General features: G+C 30.9%; 6 protein-coding genes across 6 annotated transcripts in view; 3 read left to right on the plus strand and 3 right to left on the minus strand.

Annotated features, from left to right (window-relative positions):
* Positions 1 to 1,152, plus strand: part of LOC124492032 (uncharacterized) — a 41,645-nt gene extending 40,493 nt beyond the window's left edge. Inside the window, exon 12 of the mRNA XM_075735897.1 lies at positions 27 to 1,152. Within this exon, the coding sequence (XP_075592012.1) occupies positions 27 to 724 (698 nt within the window). The 3' untranslated portion in view covers positions 725 to 1,152. The remainder of the gene's footprint in view (positions 1 to 26) is intronic.
* On the plus strand, positions 992 to 1,653 carry LOC124492041 (mite group 2 allergen Pso o 2). Its single transcript, XM_047054806.2, has 2 exons — positions 992 to 1,151; positions 1,235 to 1,653. Exons 1-2 carry the CDS (start codon positions 1,076 to 1,078, stop codon positions 1,588 to 1,590), a joined length of 432 nt encoding a protein of 143 aa, XP_046910762.1. The 5' UTR covers positions 992 to 1,075; the 3' UTR covers positions 1,591 to 1,653.
* On the minus strand, positions 1,594 to 4,311 carry LOC124492037 (uncharacterized). Its single transcript, XM_047054800.2, has 2 exons — positions 2,523 to 4,311; positions 1,594 to 2,460 (listed from the first exon to the last, which is right to left on the minus strand). Exons 1-2 carry the CDS (start codon positions 3,259 to 3,261, stop codon positions 1,703 to 1,705), a joined length of 1,497 nt encoding a protein of 498 aa, XP_046910756.1. The 5' UTR covers positions 3,262 to 4,311; the 3' UTR covers positions 1,594 to 1,702.
* A 559-nt stretch (positions 4,312 to 4,870) lies between these two features.
* On the minus strand, positions 4,871 to 8,139 carry thoc5 (THO complex subunit 5). Its single transcript, XM_047054796.2, has 4 exons — positions 7,670 to 8,139; positions 6,698 to 7,598; positions 6,230 to 6,629; positions 4,871 to 6,168 (listed from the first exon to the last, which is right to left on the minus strand). The coding sequence occupies exons 1-4, from the start codon at positions 7,912 to 7,914 to the stop codon at positions 5,072 to 5,074; spliced, it is 2,643 nt and encodes an 880-aa protein (XP_046910752.2). The 5' UTR covers positions 7,915 to 8,139; the 3' UTR covers positions 4,871 to 5,071.
* Positions 8,140 to 8,303: 164 nt separating this feature from the next.
* On the plus strand, positions 8,304 to 9,681 carry Rack1 (Receptor of activated protein kinase C 1). The gene is made up of 2 exons (XM_047054804.2): positions 8,304 to 8,999; positions 9,179 to 9,681. Exons 1-2 carry the CDS (start codon positions 8,451 to 8,453, stop codon positions 9,611 to 9,613), a joined length of 984 nt encoding a protein of 327 aa, XP_046910760.2. The 5' UTR covers positions 8,304 to 8,450; the 3' UTR covers positions 9,614 to 9,681.
* LOC124492038 (uncharacterized) lies at positions 9,664 to 13,560 on the minus strand. The gene is made up of 5 exons (XM_047054802.2): positions 12,308 to 13,560; positions 11,129 to 11,402; positions 10,841 to 10,980; positions 10,117 to 10,750; positions 9,664 to 10,045 (listed from the first exon to the last, which is right to left on the minus strand). The coding sequence occupies exons 1-5, from the start codon at positions 12,321 to 12,323 to the stop codon at positions 9,814 to 9,816; spliced, it is 1,296 nt and encodes a 431-aa protein (XP_046910758.2). The 5' UTR covers positions 12,324 to 13,560; the 3' UTR covers positions 9,664 to 9,813.
* Between the last annotated feature and the right edge of the window lie 140 nt (positions 13,561 to 13,700).

The raw sequence follows: 13,700 nt of genomic DNA on the forward strand, positions 1-13,700 counted from the left end.
TTTATTTTCTAATAAAATTAATTCAGACACAAAACATTCGGCCAATAATAATGGAGAAAGTAGTGATTCGAAAAAAATTTGTACATCTCATAAACATAAGGATAATGAAAAATTCGTATCTTTATCTCATTCGCCAACGCTGCCTTCAACATCGATGAATCAATTTCTTATCAGTTCACCATATTCATCCGAATCTCCAATGAATCAGACAGCTACATTTTTTGAATATCAAACACATGGCATGAATGGATCGAATGTTAATCTACAAGAAAGCAATTCTACGCCGATGGCAGAAATTTCTTCAGTGATAAACAAGCCGCAATCAAATCCTTATTATATGACAACTTCGGCTAATACAGAATTTATACCACAATCTTTGATACATAATCCCCGATATTCAACGGGTTCAAGTGACCTTATGACCAATGCTTTCACTTATAATGTTGCTACGACCGGTACAAATGCAATTTATCCTATTGCTAATGATATTGTTAAAATTAGCTCGATTACCTGTCCATATAATCAAACAATCACAACAGCTTCACGACGTGTGCCTCTGTTAAGACCGATCGCTATCGAAAGTATATCTTCATCAACATCAGACAGAACAATTGATGACGAATGGACCCATTCGAAAAATGATAATACATTAATACAATCAACTAATAGTATTATCGTACAGAGAAATACTCCACAATTAGCTCAATTTACGGTACCACCATGATTTACATGGGTAATGTTTCGCAAAACGAAAATTGTTGCCCTTTCTTGGTAACAACACATATGAATCTATTGTTGTATATTATATTTTGACTTTGAACGGATAAGAGCCGAATCATGAGAAAACACTTGAGATATAAAGAGATTTTATCGTAATGATCATTAAGAGTTGATTATATTGGCTGAAGTTGATTGATTATGGGAAAAATAAATTTGTTTATTGGCAATGAAAAATGAATGGTTTTATTTTTTTAGTATAAAAGATGCAACAATTTCACAGTATCATCATCCAATTGTTCTTCTTCCTTTTCTTCTTTGCCAAAATAACGACCGAAAAACAACCAAAACAATCAAAATGATCAAATTTTTGTGCATCTTTGCTCTCACTTTTGCTGTCGCTTCAGCTGGCAAAATGAAATTCGTCGACTGCGGTAAGTAAAAAAATTTGCTCAAAATTAATGAAATTTATTCATTTACTCACTTCTTTTTTTCATGAATAATTTTTCTGTATTAGGACACAAAGAAGTAATTTCACTCGATGTCTCTGGTTGCGAAGGCGATTATTGTGTTCTTCATAAAGGCAAAACCATCGATTTGGATATGAAATGTAAATCAAACCAAGATTCAGAACATCTTAAATTAATCATCTCTGCCGATGTCAATGGAATCGAAATCGAAGTTCCCGGATTCGATCAAGATGGTTGCCACTATGTCCAATGTCCAATTCACAAAGGTCAAGATTATGATATCAAATACAGTTACAATGTTCCAGCAGTTCTGCCAAACATCAAAGGCACCCTTACAGCTAAAGTCATCGGTGATAATGGTTTAGTTGGCTGTTTGAAACTTAATGGTGAAATCGCCGATTAAATATTTCTGTAATTAAATTTTTTATTGGTCATTTCAATAAAGTGATTATTTGATGATAAAAAATGTAATTGGAATTTTTTTTCGTACAAACAAAATCATATTACAAAATTGATTAGGGTGAATCGTTAAAATCAAGCAATTGGATTAATTGATGGATAAAACAAACAAGCTGTTCGAAGTTTTTAATATTTGATTTCTGACATTCATTTTTCAGCTCATTCAAATTTTTCTTGATTTGTGAATTAATATCGCAATTTCGATTGTTTGGATGAGCTTCAATAAAAGTATTTTTGATTTTTTTGATTAATCTATCCATTCGTGAACTTTCTGGCCATGAACAATTGTCGGTATTTGTGATTGTAGCATTTCCATCATCATCATCATCATCATTTTCTTCATCCGATGATAATAGCGTTAATAAAGGATACTGACTGAATTGACTCATTAATGCTAAACAACGTAAACGAATTTGAAGATTTCGATTCCAAAGATAACGGATCACAGAGCAAATGAAATCTTGGTGTATGATAAATTTTTCTCGTAAATCAAAACGTTCATGACCGGAAAATATTTCTGTAAGCACCTCCAAGGTTTGACGCTTAGTTACATAGTCTTCTGTTAATTCTGCATGTTCTAACAATTTAATCAATGAATCGAAAAATTTATCACTGTTCGCCAACAGAATTTCGGTCGTAGATTTTTTATGTTTAGACATGAGTGTCTTGAATGTATAGAAAACATCCATTGCCACATCGAATGGATAATCACTTGATGATTGTCTCATGTATTCAAAAAAATTATGGAAATAATCGGATTGTAAAATTTTGAAAATGATCGGCTCGAACTGTACAGCGAAACGTAAAATACAGCCTATAATTATTGAAAAATAAAATAAAATCATCAATCATATATTGTAAATACAACACACATACCGCAATTTAATGTAACGTCACTTTTTCCATGTTCATAACTTTTCACTAATGAACACAATATTTGATTGGAAGGATCACAAAAGTATTCGACGATTATTTTATTTTTTTTCAAATCAATCGTTAAAGAATTTGTTAAAATGACTCTGGCCAGTTTTTTCTCCTCAAAACCAATATTTGGTATAGAATCGACCAATAAATTTAATATATTGCTTTCAATAAGTTTATGAATGGAATTTTCAATTATATTTTCAATATAAATGGATTCATTTGCTATCAATGTAGGATCTTTTTCGTTGAAGCCATTTAATAATTGTGAAGATGATCGCTTACTACGAAACAATTGTCCACCATCTACAAATGATGAATAATGACGACGAAGTTTAGACTTTTGTTTTTCGCCATTGTTGTTTGTCGCAAAATCTTTTGCTTCCAGGTTGTTGATGTTTGTGGAATGGAGTGCTTTCGTAAATTCACACATTTCAATTAATGTAACTATGCAAGCATTCAAAGATTCTAAAGCTTTTAATAATGAGACATCGTTCTTGTCAATTTGATCGACACAAGTGATCATATTTAATAAGCGTACATTACGATCAAGAATTTCAGCCAGATGTTTCCCGAAATCATTGTTTAACTTATAATTGGTTCCAACATGATAATAAAATCGAAAAGAATGAAGACTAGTTGAAAGGTTGAGTGGACTATGGCCGTCCAATGAAATTTGTTTTAACAAACGCATGTTTTAGTTGATTGATGTTCCAAAAAGATACGAAATCAAGTTCAATCGATTCCCATTCAGTAGATGATTCGAAAAAAAATCACAAAATGTCATTCTATCCAGTCAGAAGTTTGAGAGCGGATTCATATTTCATTATCTTTTTATTATTACTAATAATATAATGATTGACAAAAGAAAGTGAAACAAAAATATTCATCTCATCGATTTTTGGTAAAATGCTGAATGCGAACGAAGAAACAATTGTTGTTAAATTAACCACATAAAGGATAAAGTATCAAAACAAAAGTCTACGTGAATTTTTCTTGGTTACTCAAATCACTCAAATGGATGCATAAGACACATTATAAAAAAAATAAAACGTTGAAAAATGTGAGAGTAACAGGTGAGCATATCATTGTTGTTGATATTTTTTGGAAATTGTCGTTTGGCAAGATCGTTTGAAGCAAGTTACCTGAGAGAAATCGTAAAAGGTAAAACAAGCGAGGGAAGTTGTTTAATAGGAAAAGTGAAAGCCAAAAGTAGAAAGTGAGAGAAAATAAAATGATTTATTCATTGTAACAAAGACGAAGGCAGATTTGAATTTCACACTTTAATGAATATGAAATGGTGTGTGAAAGCATGTGATGATGTCGGATACATTCATCAAATTAACTTGGACTATCCGACTACCAATCCAATAAATGGACGTTGTATCGACGTATTCAAATTTACGAAATCCTCATTGATCATAAAATTTTTGTCTCTTTTGTCAACTTTTTTTCTCTATTTTTATTTGCTGATCTTCGAAACGAAGTAAATACAAGAGAACAAATCCAAATATACGGATTATCATGTTTGTTTGACATTCTAATTGATTGATAGCTATGTTTGGTTGGTTGATGACGAATTGAATAGTACATGATAATCATGAGACAAATAAATGGGATTTAGGTCGCACTATGAACAAACAATCATGACGAAATATTTCTTTGATCAATCAAAATTATCTTGAGCAATTTTGTTTGCTGTGGAGAAAATCATTTTTTTTTTTTGCTCAAAGAGTCTCCAAAGAGTTCCTATCAATATTTATCAATCGAAGTTCCTTATTTAGCCTAAAATAATGATTATTACTATTACAAAAGCTATTCGATTCCTCAAGCAAAATACAATTCACTTTGATCCACTTTCTAGTTGAATCCAAAATATTTGAATTATTTCATATTCTTTAATGACACTCATATAGTTTATATTCATCGAAAATTAATCATCCGATTAGATTTCATTATCACCTCTATTATTTATTATTTGGAATGATGCCAAAATGAATATGAATTATTATTTATAGTCTCTACATTCTTATCTAAACTATTTTCCAAAATAGATGTCAATTAAAATTAATTGTAAGGGAAAAATTGTTTTATTGTAGTATATCAATCAGAAATACTTTATTTGATTATCATTTAGCTATTATCATCATCTATTCAATAGATTTATATTTATATTGGACATTTGTACTTGATTAGAAAAATCAATTAGGCCAAGGAATAAACACTCGACTCTGATTTAAATGATAAGCATCAAGGATTGGGAAAAAGCGATATTATGAAAGCCAGATTTTGCCATCTAATGGTTTTTTGAAAATTATTTGTTTTTCAATTTAATAATTTGCAAACAAAGAATTTATATACAAAAAATATAATGAAATATAAGAGTATTTGACCCAGGAATAATTTGTTAAATTTGATATTTACTTCAGAGAATAATAATAATTTCATGCCAGAATATGGGTTTGAAAATAAATCCATTTTTAATAAATAAAATATCAGTTCTACTACAATTCAAATCTTGCAAATTTCAACGAGTGATCATGTCCTTGTACTATTAGTGTAGAAAGAAATGAATTCACACAACGAGGTCCAGAGTATGCTTCAATACTTTCGTTATTGGCTAGTTGTTCATATTTTACGTATGCATCAGAAATCACATCAAAACCACATTGTAGATCATAAATTTGTCTTAGTAGCAAAGTTTTTGAATAGAATTCTTTTTCATTCTCTAACTTTTGTTGTTTCATCAAATTTTCAGCCAGATTCACGTTTATGTGTTCCTCCAAATTACGGATCCAATTTCGGTAGAGGAAGAATGGACCATTAGTGGCCAAACTTAATATAAAAAATGGCCATCGCCTAGGATAATTATGAGGAATGATGATGTAGGCATTCCATTCGTTTAAATTGGATTCTTGAATAGATGAACAATCTAATGGCTCGCATCTGAGAATCAATTTGTAAATAAAATTATTTTGATCAAAAAGATCATTACAAAATGCATTACGATCATCGACATCTTGTTCAAAGTATTCGATAAGATTTTTCTTTTGATATGAATCTAGTCCGTTGATCAATTCATCACCAGTAATTCTATCGAAAGATTGAATAAAACATCTGGGCTTCGAGAATATTAAATTCTGACCATTTGAAACAATTGAATTATTAAATAAACTCGCGTCAATACATTTGTTAACGCGTATATGATCAAGTTGTTTCTGCAAATCGATTCTTGATTGAAAACGATGCATCATAGTTCTGACCGTTTTATCCAAGCCGTCTATCGCTATAGACGACTTAACACGTATGATACCGCTATTCGAAAGCAATGGATTTTCATCAGAATTCAAATATTCAATACCAGCAATGCGTTGTGTCCAATCATAAGTATAGCCAATTTCAGGTATTAAATCCGCATATGAATTGATGCCAAATCGACACAATAAATATTCAATTTTTGCATTGGGACATTTCAATCCCGTATCGGATGAAGAAAGTAGCTTAGCAAAAATATTGCTATCGTAGTTGATCACTGAATACTTTGGTTCAGTCGAATTCGGGGATGAAAGGTTATCGATTTTATAGGTGAGACCAACCAATTCTATTGATATAAAACATTGATTGTATTTTTAACATCAAAATCAAATTACATTCATACTTACCAAGTTTAGGAAAATAGGTAAAAACACATACGATCTGGTAATCATGATAACGAAAATTTACACATATTTTAATCGGATGAAACGTAAACAGTTTACTGTATCTTGAATAAAAATCATTCTTTGAATCTGAATGTAAAGTTTTATTTGTTGAATCTTCTTCCACTACATGGCGTTGTGAATGATATCGAGATTTTTTTGATTTCTTTCTATGTTCAGATTCATCTTCGTCATCTTCAAACTGCAATCCATTTTCTTCATCAATTTCTTTTTGCATACTATTCATTAATAATAATAAATTGGATTCATTTTTTTGTTTTGATTCAAATTCTTGAGCATCCTCAGCTGATCCTTGTATAGCAACGTTATAATCCAAATCGAAAGCACTTTTGTATGCACGAAGCTATAAAAATAAATTGGGGTAATTTAATTTATTAAAATTTCAAAACTAATTTTTTTAATTAGACATACTTGGATGTAGAGTACATAAAGTGGTTGTGGAAGGTATGATGTTAAGAGGTTAGAAGTATCGTAAACTTGTAATGGAACATTTAGATGTGATACTAATGGCTTGGCAGCTTCGATTATATTCTTCAATGTTGGATCGAATTGAGATAATGTTCGTTTTTTAGTTGTTATTTCCACTTCTAATTTGAATCGCGATTCTTCAGACATTTTCAATTGATTTTCCGCAGAGATACGTTGTTTAAGTTCCCAATCAAGTCTGGCTAAATGTAATTTGTATAAATCTTCACTTGAAGCAATATCTTTGTTTAAATCTACAGATGTACTCGAAACCACAAGTAAATGTTTTAGATCTTCAGGAAAGTGATCAGAAAGAAGAAACTTATCCTTGTCCAATAAATCTAACGATTCATCTTTTGAACGGAATGAAGCACAGGTTTTCTGTTCTTTTTGTAGATGCATAACTTCATATTGAATATTCTGCAATTGCAAATGAATTTGATCTACTTTATCTTTGCCCAATGATATTTTTTTGCGTGCTTCTTTTAAACGATATTTATCCAGACGATTAAGATTTTTCATCTCCATAAGACACATTAATCCTTTAACTTTAATGTCCGAAAGCGTTTTATCCATACCATTTGAATGGTCATTTTTAAGTTTACCTTTTGCTTTCTTATTTTCCAGAATTAATTTGATTAATTCTCTTAGATTAGAAGAAACAGTTTTAAATTTGTCGAAATCTTCATCAGATTTTTTATCCAAACTTGGATCAGCCAATGCTTCAATTTCTTCTTGATTATATCCATTATAAGTCAATTGATGGCATTCATTTGGATCTATTTTGATGGAATTTACAGTCGAGTTATGGATGGCTGATGATTTAGATGATTTGGAATTTGCAAAACTAATCAAATTAAATGCGTTATATATATTATATAATTATTAGCCAAAATAGTTGGAAAGATTTCAACTTACTCTCGAGTAGTTCGTGTAGTATTATCATTTGGTGATGTTGTTGTACTTTTCATGCGTTTAATAAGATTGGTGCTTCCAGAACCACTGCCGACACCAGATCTTTTCGATGATCGATATTGTTCATTATTGGTGATTGTACCATGTCCATTGCTCTCCGAATGGTTTGATTGTCCTCGACTAGACGAATGATAATGGTAATCATTACGTTTATTTTCATGATCCAAATGTGACCGACTTGATCTCATGATGTAGTTATGGGAACGAAATATATAATAATAACATAAAAAAAACAATTTTATAATGATAATTGAGAAAAATATGTTTGAAATAAAAATCCAGTTTCACGAGCGGCCAAATCTCCATCTACATCGGTGAGTCCTATGGTGTTGAAATAGAAAAATAGTAGATGAAAATTTTTGAAATATTGAACCATTTTATCGATTGATTCTCAACTCAAAAATTGCTACTGCAAATTAATGTATAGAATTTTTTTATTTTATAGAAATTCATAATTTTTGAGTTCTTAAAAATCTTTTTGATAACTATTTCAATCAAATTTTAAAAATTTACCACTGAAACAAGGCTAGTTTTTAGCGCATGCGTAACTTAAGCAGCATGTGGCTTGTTCTGACTCAAAACATGTCTTTTTTGTTTTCCTTTTCCTTTCCGCGTTGGCCAGTGTTTTTTTGTGTATTCTGAATTGGCTGTTTTATTAATCTTTTTTTCCAAAATACAAAAGATTTTTTTTGATTAAAATTGACAAAATCAATTCCTTCTAATTATGGCTACTGTAAGTCAACCACCATCCGAAGAATTAGTGCTTAAAGGCACCCTAATTGGTCATTCAAATTGGGTTACTCAAATTGCTACCACCAAACAATATCCTGATACCATCTTGTCATCATCGCGTGACAAAACATTGATCGTCTGGAAATTGAACCATGATGAAGCTAATTATGGTTTTCCATTGAAACGTTTACGTGGTCATGGTCATTTTATCACTGATGTAGTTTTGTCGCAAGACGGTCATTATGCTTTGTCTGGATCCTGGGACAAAACTCTTCGATTGTGGGACTTGAATCTTTGCAAAACTACCCGACGTTTTGAAGGCCATACTAACGATGTTTTATCAGTAGCATTTTCTCCGGATAACCGACAGATCGTCAGTGGCTCGCGAGATAAATCGATTAAATTGTGGAATACTATCGCTCAATGCAAGTATTCGATCGAAGAAGCAAACGGCCATTCTGATTGGGTATCATGTGTACGATTTTCTCCATCCAGTACAAATCCAATCATCGTTAGTGCCGGTTGGGACCGTATGGTCAAGGTAATTTATCAAAATAAAAATTTGAGCAATCAAATTTGTTTATGATTACATTTACCGATTATTGAATCTTCCATGTGACTCGAAATATGTTCTGCATTTCTGAAATATTTCGTTACTTTTTTAAAACTTGTTATAAAGATTTGATTAACTGAATTTCTTGTTTTTTTTTGTTGATCCAGGTTTGGAATCTAGCAAACTGTCGTCTTAAGACTGATCATATTGGTCATGTTGGATATTTGAACACTGTGACAGTTTCACCTGATGGTTCGTTATGCGCTTCTGGTGGAAAAGATTTCAAAGCCATGTTATGGGATCTTACTGAAGGCAAACATTTATATACATTGGATCATAACGATATCATCAATGCTTTATGTTTTTCACCGAACAAATATTGGCTCTGTGTTGCCACTGGTCCAACAATTAAAATATGGGATTTGGAAGGCAAAAATTTGGTCGATGAACTTAAACCTGAAATTTTGGCCAGTAAAGGCAAAGCACCACAATGTATTTCGTTGGCTTGGTCGCATGATGGTTCCACTTTGTTTGCTGGTTATACGGACAACCAAATTAGAGTATGGCAAGTTGTACCAGCTTCTATGTCATCTTCGGCTTAAGTTAAACAAAAAAATTTTTATGAATTGATTAATATGAAAACAATAAAAAATTTTTATTGAATGCAAAATTCGTCACATCTTTGGTTTTATTGGCCAATAACATTAATAAAGTAAATAATGATCAAAAATCAATTAACGTGTTTGTCAAATAGATAATTGCCATCGAAATAGAAAAAAAAATTTCAACATAAATCATGTGATTACCGGAAAATGTTATTTAGTATAGAAATAGTAATCAATGAAATGACCATTAAATTGAACGAGACGAACAGTTGTTTGGCGGTATTACATTGGTCACGGGTAACATCTCGGCAAGATTGAGTTATTTCACGATTTCGATCGCCCATAAGTATATCAACGGTAACTCTTGAATTATCAAAACATCGTTCCAAAACAACGCGACTCAAACAATCACGATAGCGAAACAAAGCACTGATTGAAGAATGGAAAAAAAATTTTATTTAGAAAAATTAAAAAAATATATAATTCAAGGTAATACGAACCAGCATATACGACGTTGAACATCATTACTACTACGGCCATATCGTGCTTCACGTTGTCGCATTATCAAATGATCAAGACAAGAATTTTCGAATGGACGAACACGTTCAATACAAACGGTAACTGTACCGGTATGTATACCGGACAAGGCACCACCAACTCCAGCACGGTCAATTGTTTCGATTGGGAATGGTTGATTCTGTGTTTGATATGGTGAAACTGTAGCCATCATAGGATTGTTATTTGGATTTGGAATGTTTGGATATTGGCCATAAGGTGGTTGAGGATAATATCCACTTCCAGGATTTGGTGAATATGATAGATCAGTTCGACGTGAATATGAATCTGATATGGTTGTAATTTGTGATGGAAGGCATGACCAAGCTACATTATGAGCTTTATCGACAAAATATGTACCAAGTAAATCCAAATCAGTTGTATAACATGAACGGCTTTGAGATATGACACAATTGCGAAATGTTTCGAAAGCTTGACAAAGCTCATAACTAATCGGTTGATTATTGTTATGGCGAGCATAATTTCGTCCTTGATCGACTGTTCTTGACTTAAGATAATTATATTGATTTTCGCATTCAACAATTTCTCTACGTTTAAAACATTGAGCGTAACGCCAGCCTAAAATTATTATTAATTCATTCATTCAAGAGATGAATAAAAATTATTGAATATTGCAATTCTTGATAAGAATAAACAAAACCAACCAACCTTGATTTCTTTCACAATGTTGTACTAGGAAATTTCTAGCTTGTTGTATCAAATCTGATGATGCCTGAAATTGGTAGGAACCAATAGGATCGCATAATGGTGTATTTATAAGCAAATCATCGAAAGCCTGTCTCATCAACCTGTTGTTGTGATTGTAGCGGAAATTTAATAAAAAAAATGAGGACAAAAAAATATCAGACAGATCATTAACGAATTGGCAAAGTCATCATGACAAATATGAAGCTGACCGAAAATTTAAAAAAAAACTAGATTAATATTCTCACTCACTTGCATTGATGATCATTTAATTGATCAGAGAGGTAGTTACGATTGTTGGTATAATTGTTGACTTGATAACTGTTTGTCAAACCCGGATATCTCGAATCGTAAGGTGGGTTTCCACTATTTACCGGTTGACTACGTTGCATTTCAACACGAATCATTTCTTTTGCTCGTTGATGAACATTTTTATCGCAAACTTGATTGCCATATTGTTGTCCGTATCCAAAGTTACCTCGGGCTGATGAAATTGTTAAAAGTGAGATAAAAACCGCCAAATAAACTGTAAAATATAACATTTTTACTGCTGATCAATTCAAATGTTTTATATTTGTATGACAAATAAAAAGGGATGAATAAAGATTATAACCGAATCGAAATTAAAATTATGTTTTTCTTTTGGTTATAAAGACACACTGTGTTTTACTCTGCACAAACTTTGTCGCAAAATGAAATGGACAATGGCCAAGAATGGACATTCCTTTTGATTTCAACGATATTTCTAGTTTTGAAACCGAAAAAAAATTTCAAGTTCATTTTTCTATTCTTGATAATGATGTCACCGAGCTAGGTGTGTCTATATAAAATGTCGCAATAATTTTATCCTGGAACAACAATGATGATTCATTTATCTTTATGGATTGTATATTTATTTATGAAAAAAAACAAAAAAAAATCATTAATTATGTTTCAGTGAAGGTTAACTAATTAGTTGCACGCAAACCTAAAATTGAAGCTAAAGCTATTTTTTGTATGTTTTTGTCTGAATATTGTCAAATTGTAAATATTCAATCAAATTAAAAACGATGGAAACCAAAATAAACTTCCCATCATTGAGGTGCGACCAAAAAAAAATTTTTTTTTTGTTAAATCTTTGCTTCCTTTATTCTATGCTTCGAACAAGCAAAACACTTTCGTAATCATTTGATTCAGAGAAGAACATTCAAGTGTTCAAATATACATTTTTTTTTTGATATTATCAGTGAACATCTGTACATCGAACAAACAATTCAATTCTGAAAGCATCATTATCACAATTTTATAATATTTGACATATCCGATAGTTTTTGGGCTTGTCAAGTAGGTGGAAAAAAAAGAGTCATTGAATCATCAGTCGAACAAAACTAGAAAGAGAAAGAGAAGAAATGGGGAATGGGTGAATAATGATTGATCAATTAGTTGACTCACTGGATTCAGTATTCATTGTCGAAATATTTTTTCAATAATTTTTTTTTACGAATAGATGAATTACATTAGTAGTGATGAACTAATCTAACAATATTCATCTGCAAATTAATGTTGATGACAATATAATAATGTGATGAAAACGATTGTAGAGAATATTTACACACATACACAAAACACGGAAACACAAAGTTGATTGTACGTGGAACAAACTGATAGTTTTTGCTATTAATTGCATCCGACAATCAAAAAAAAAAAAAAAAATTATGATTACTTTCTCTTTCGATTTCTTTTGGTTTTTTTTGTGTAGACATAAAAATTCGGAAAGAACAAAAAAAAAACAATTCGTTCACTATGACAATCGTTTCATGGACTGTTTCAGTTTATAGAAAAAAATTGACACAGTTTTTTTTGTTGTTGTTGTTGATGAATCAATATCAATATATATTATTTTTATATCGTTTGATTATTGTTGTTCTGGTTCAGTTGATGCTATTGAAGGAAAAGGTTATGGTTGCTGTCAAATGGTTGATTTGAATTTGGTTTCAATTTTATTTTTAAAAACATTCGATAATGAAATTTTGTTCTATTTTTGACAATCTTTCGATATGACGACGGTTCATCTACGTGGCGATTTGTGATATGCAAGGATACACGATTTTATACACTATATTAAATTCCATGGAGATTTGAATCAAAATATTAGTAATGGCAATATTTTGGTCAAAATCATATAACCTAGTTTCATGAAATTTTTTGCAATACAAACTAGACAATGAACTTAGAGACGTTGGTTTATTTTTTTTTCTTATTCTTCTTAATTTAAAGTTTCCTACTGTAGAAGGTTAAACATTATGTTGTTATGGAAATTCCGTTCAAAAAAAAAAAAAAAATAAAATAACGAAAACACAACACAACACACACACACACATGCAAACGGGAGACGGTAATAAACAATTTTAAGATCGATATTCATACAATTTGATAAAAACTGATGAATGTCTTGGCTATGTGTTCATACAATATATTATAAATGATTAAGAATGAAATATAAAGAATTGTGAAAACACAAGCAGGTAAAATAATAATAATTATGAATAAAATAATCAATGAAGCAATCAATCAAATCATTTGTTTGTCGTTCGTGCATATACAAATATCAATTCATCAATGGACCCATAATTTTTAGCGTACAATCTTTATTAACAATAATATTATAATGACAGACTGACGATTATGGTGATGATGGTGACGATGAAAACAATGGAAATATATTGCATTTACTTTTACTTGATTCTATGATTGTTTGTATACTATGTTGTTGTTGTCAAATGAAATTTTATGTGATTGTAGACCAACCATAACGACAAACCATCGAAAGAAAAATTACAAGTAA

The sequence above is a fragment of the Dermatophagoides farinae genome, chromosome 1 (genome assembly GCF_024713945.1).
Source record: "Dermatophagoides farinae isolate YC_2012a chromosome 1, ASM2471394v1, whole genome shotgun sequence".
Lineage (NCBI taxonomy): Eukaryota > Metazoa > Arthropoda > Arachnida > Sarcoptiformes > Pyroglyphidae > Dermatophagoides > Dermatophagoides farinae.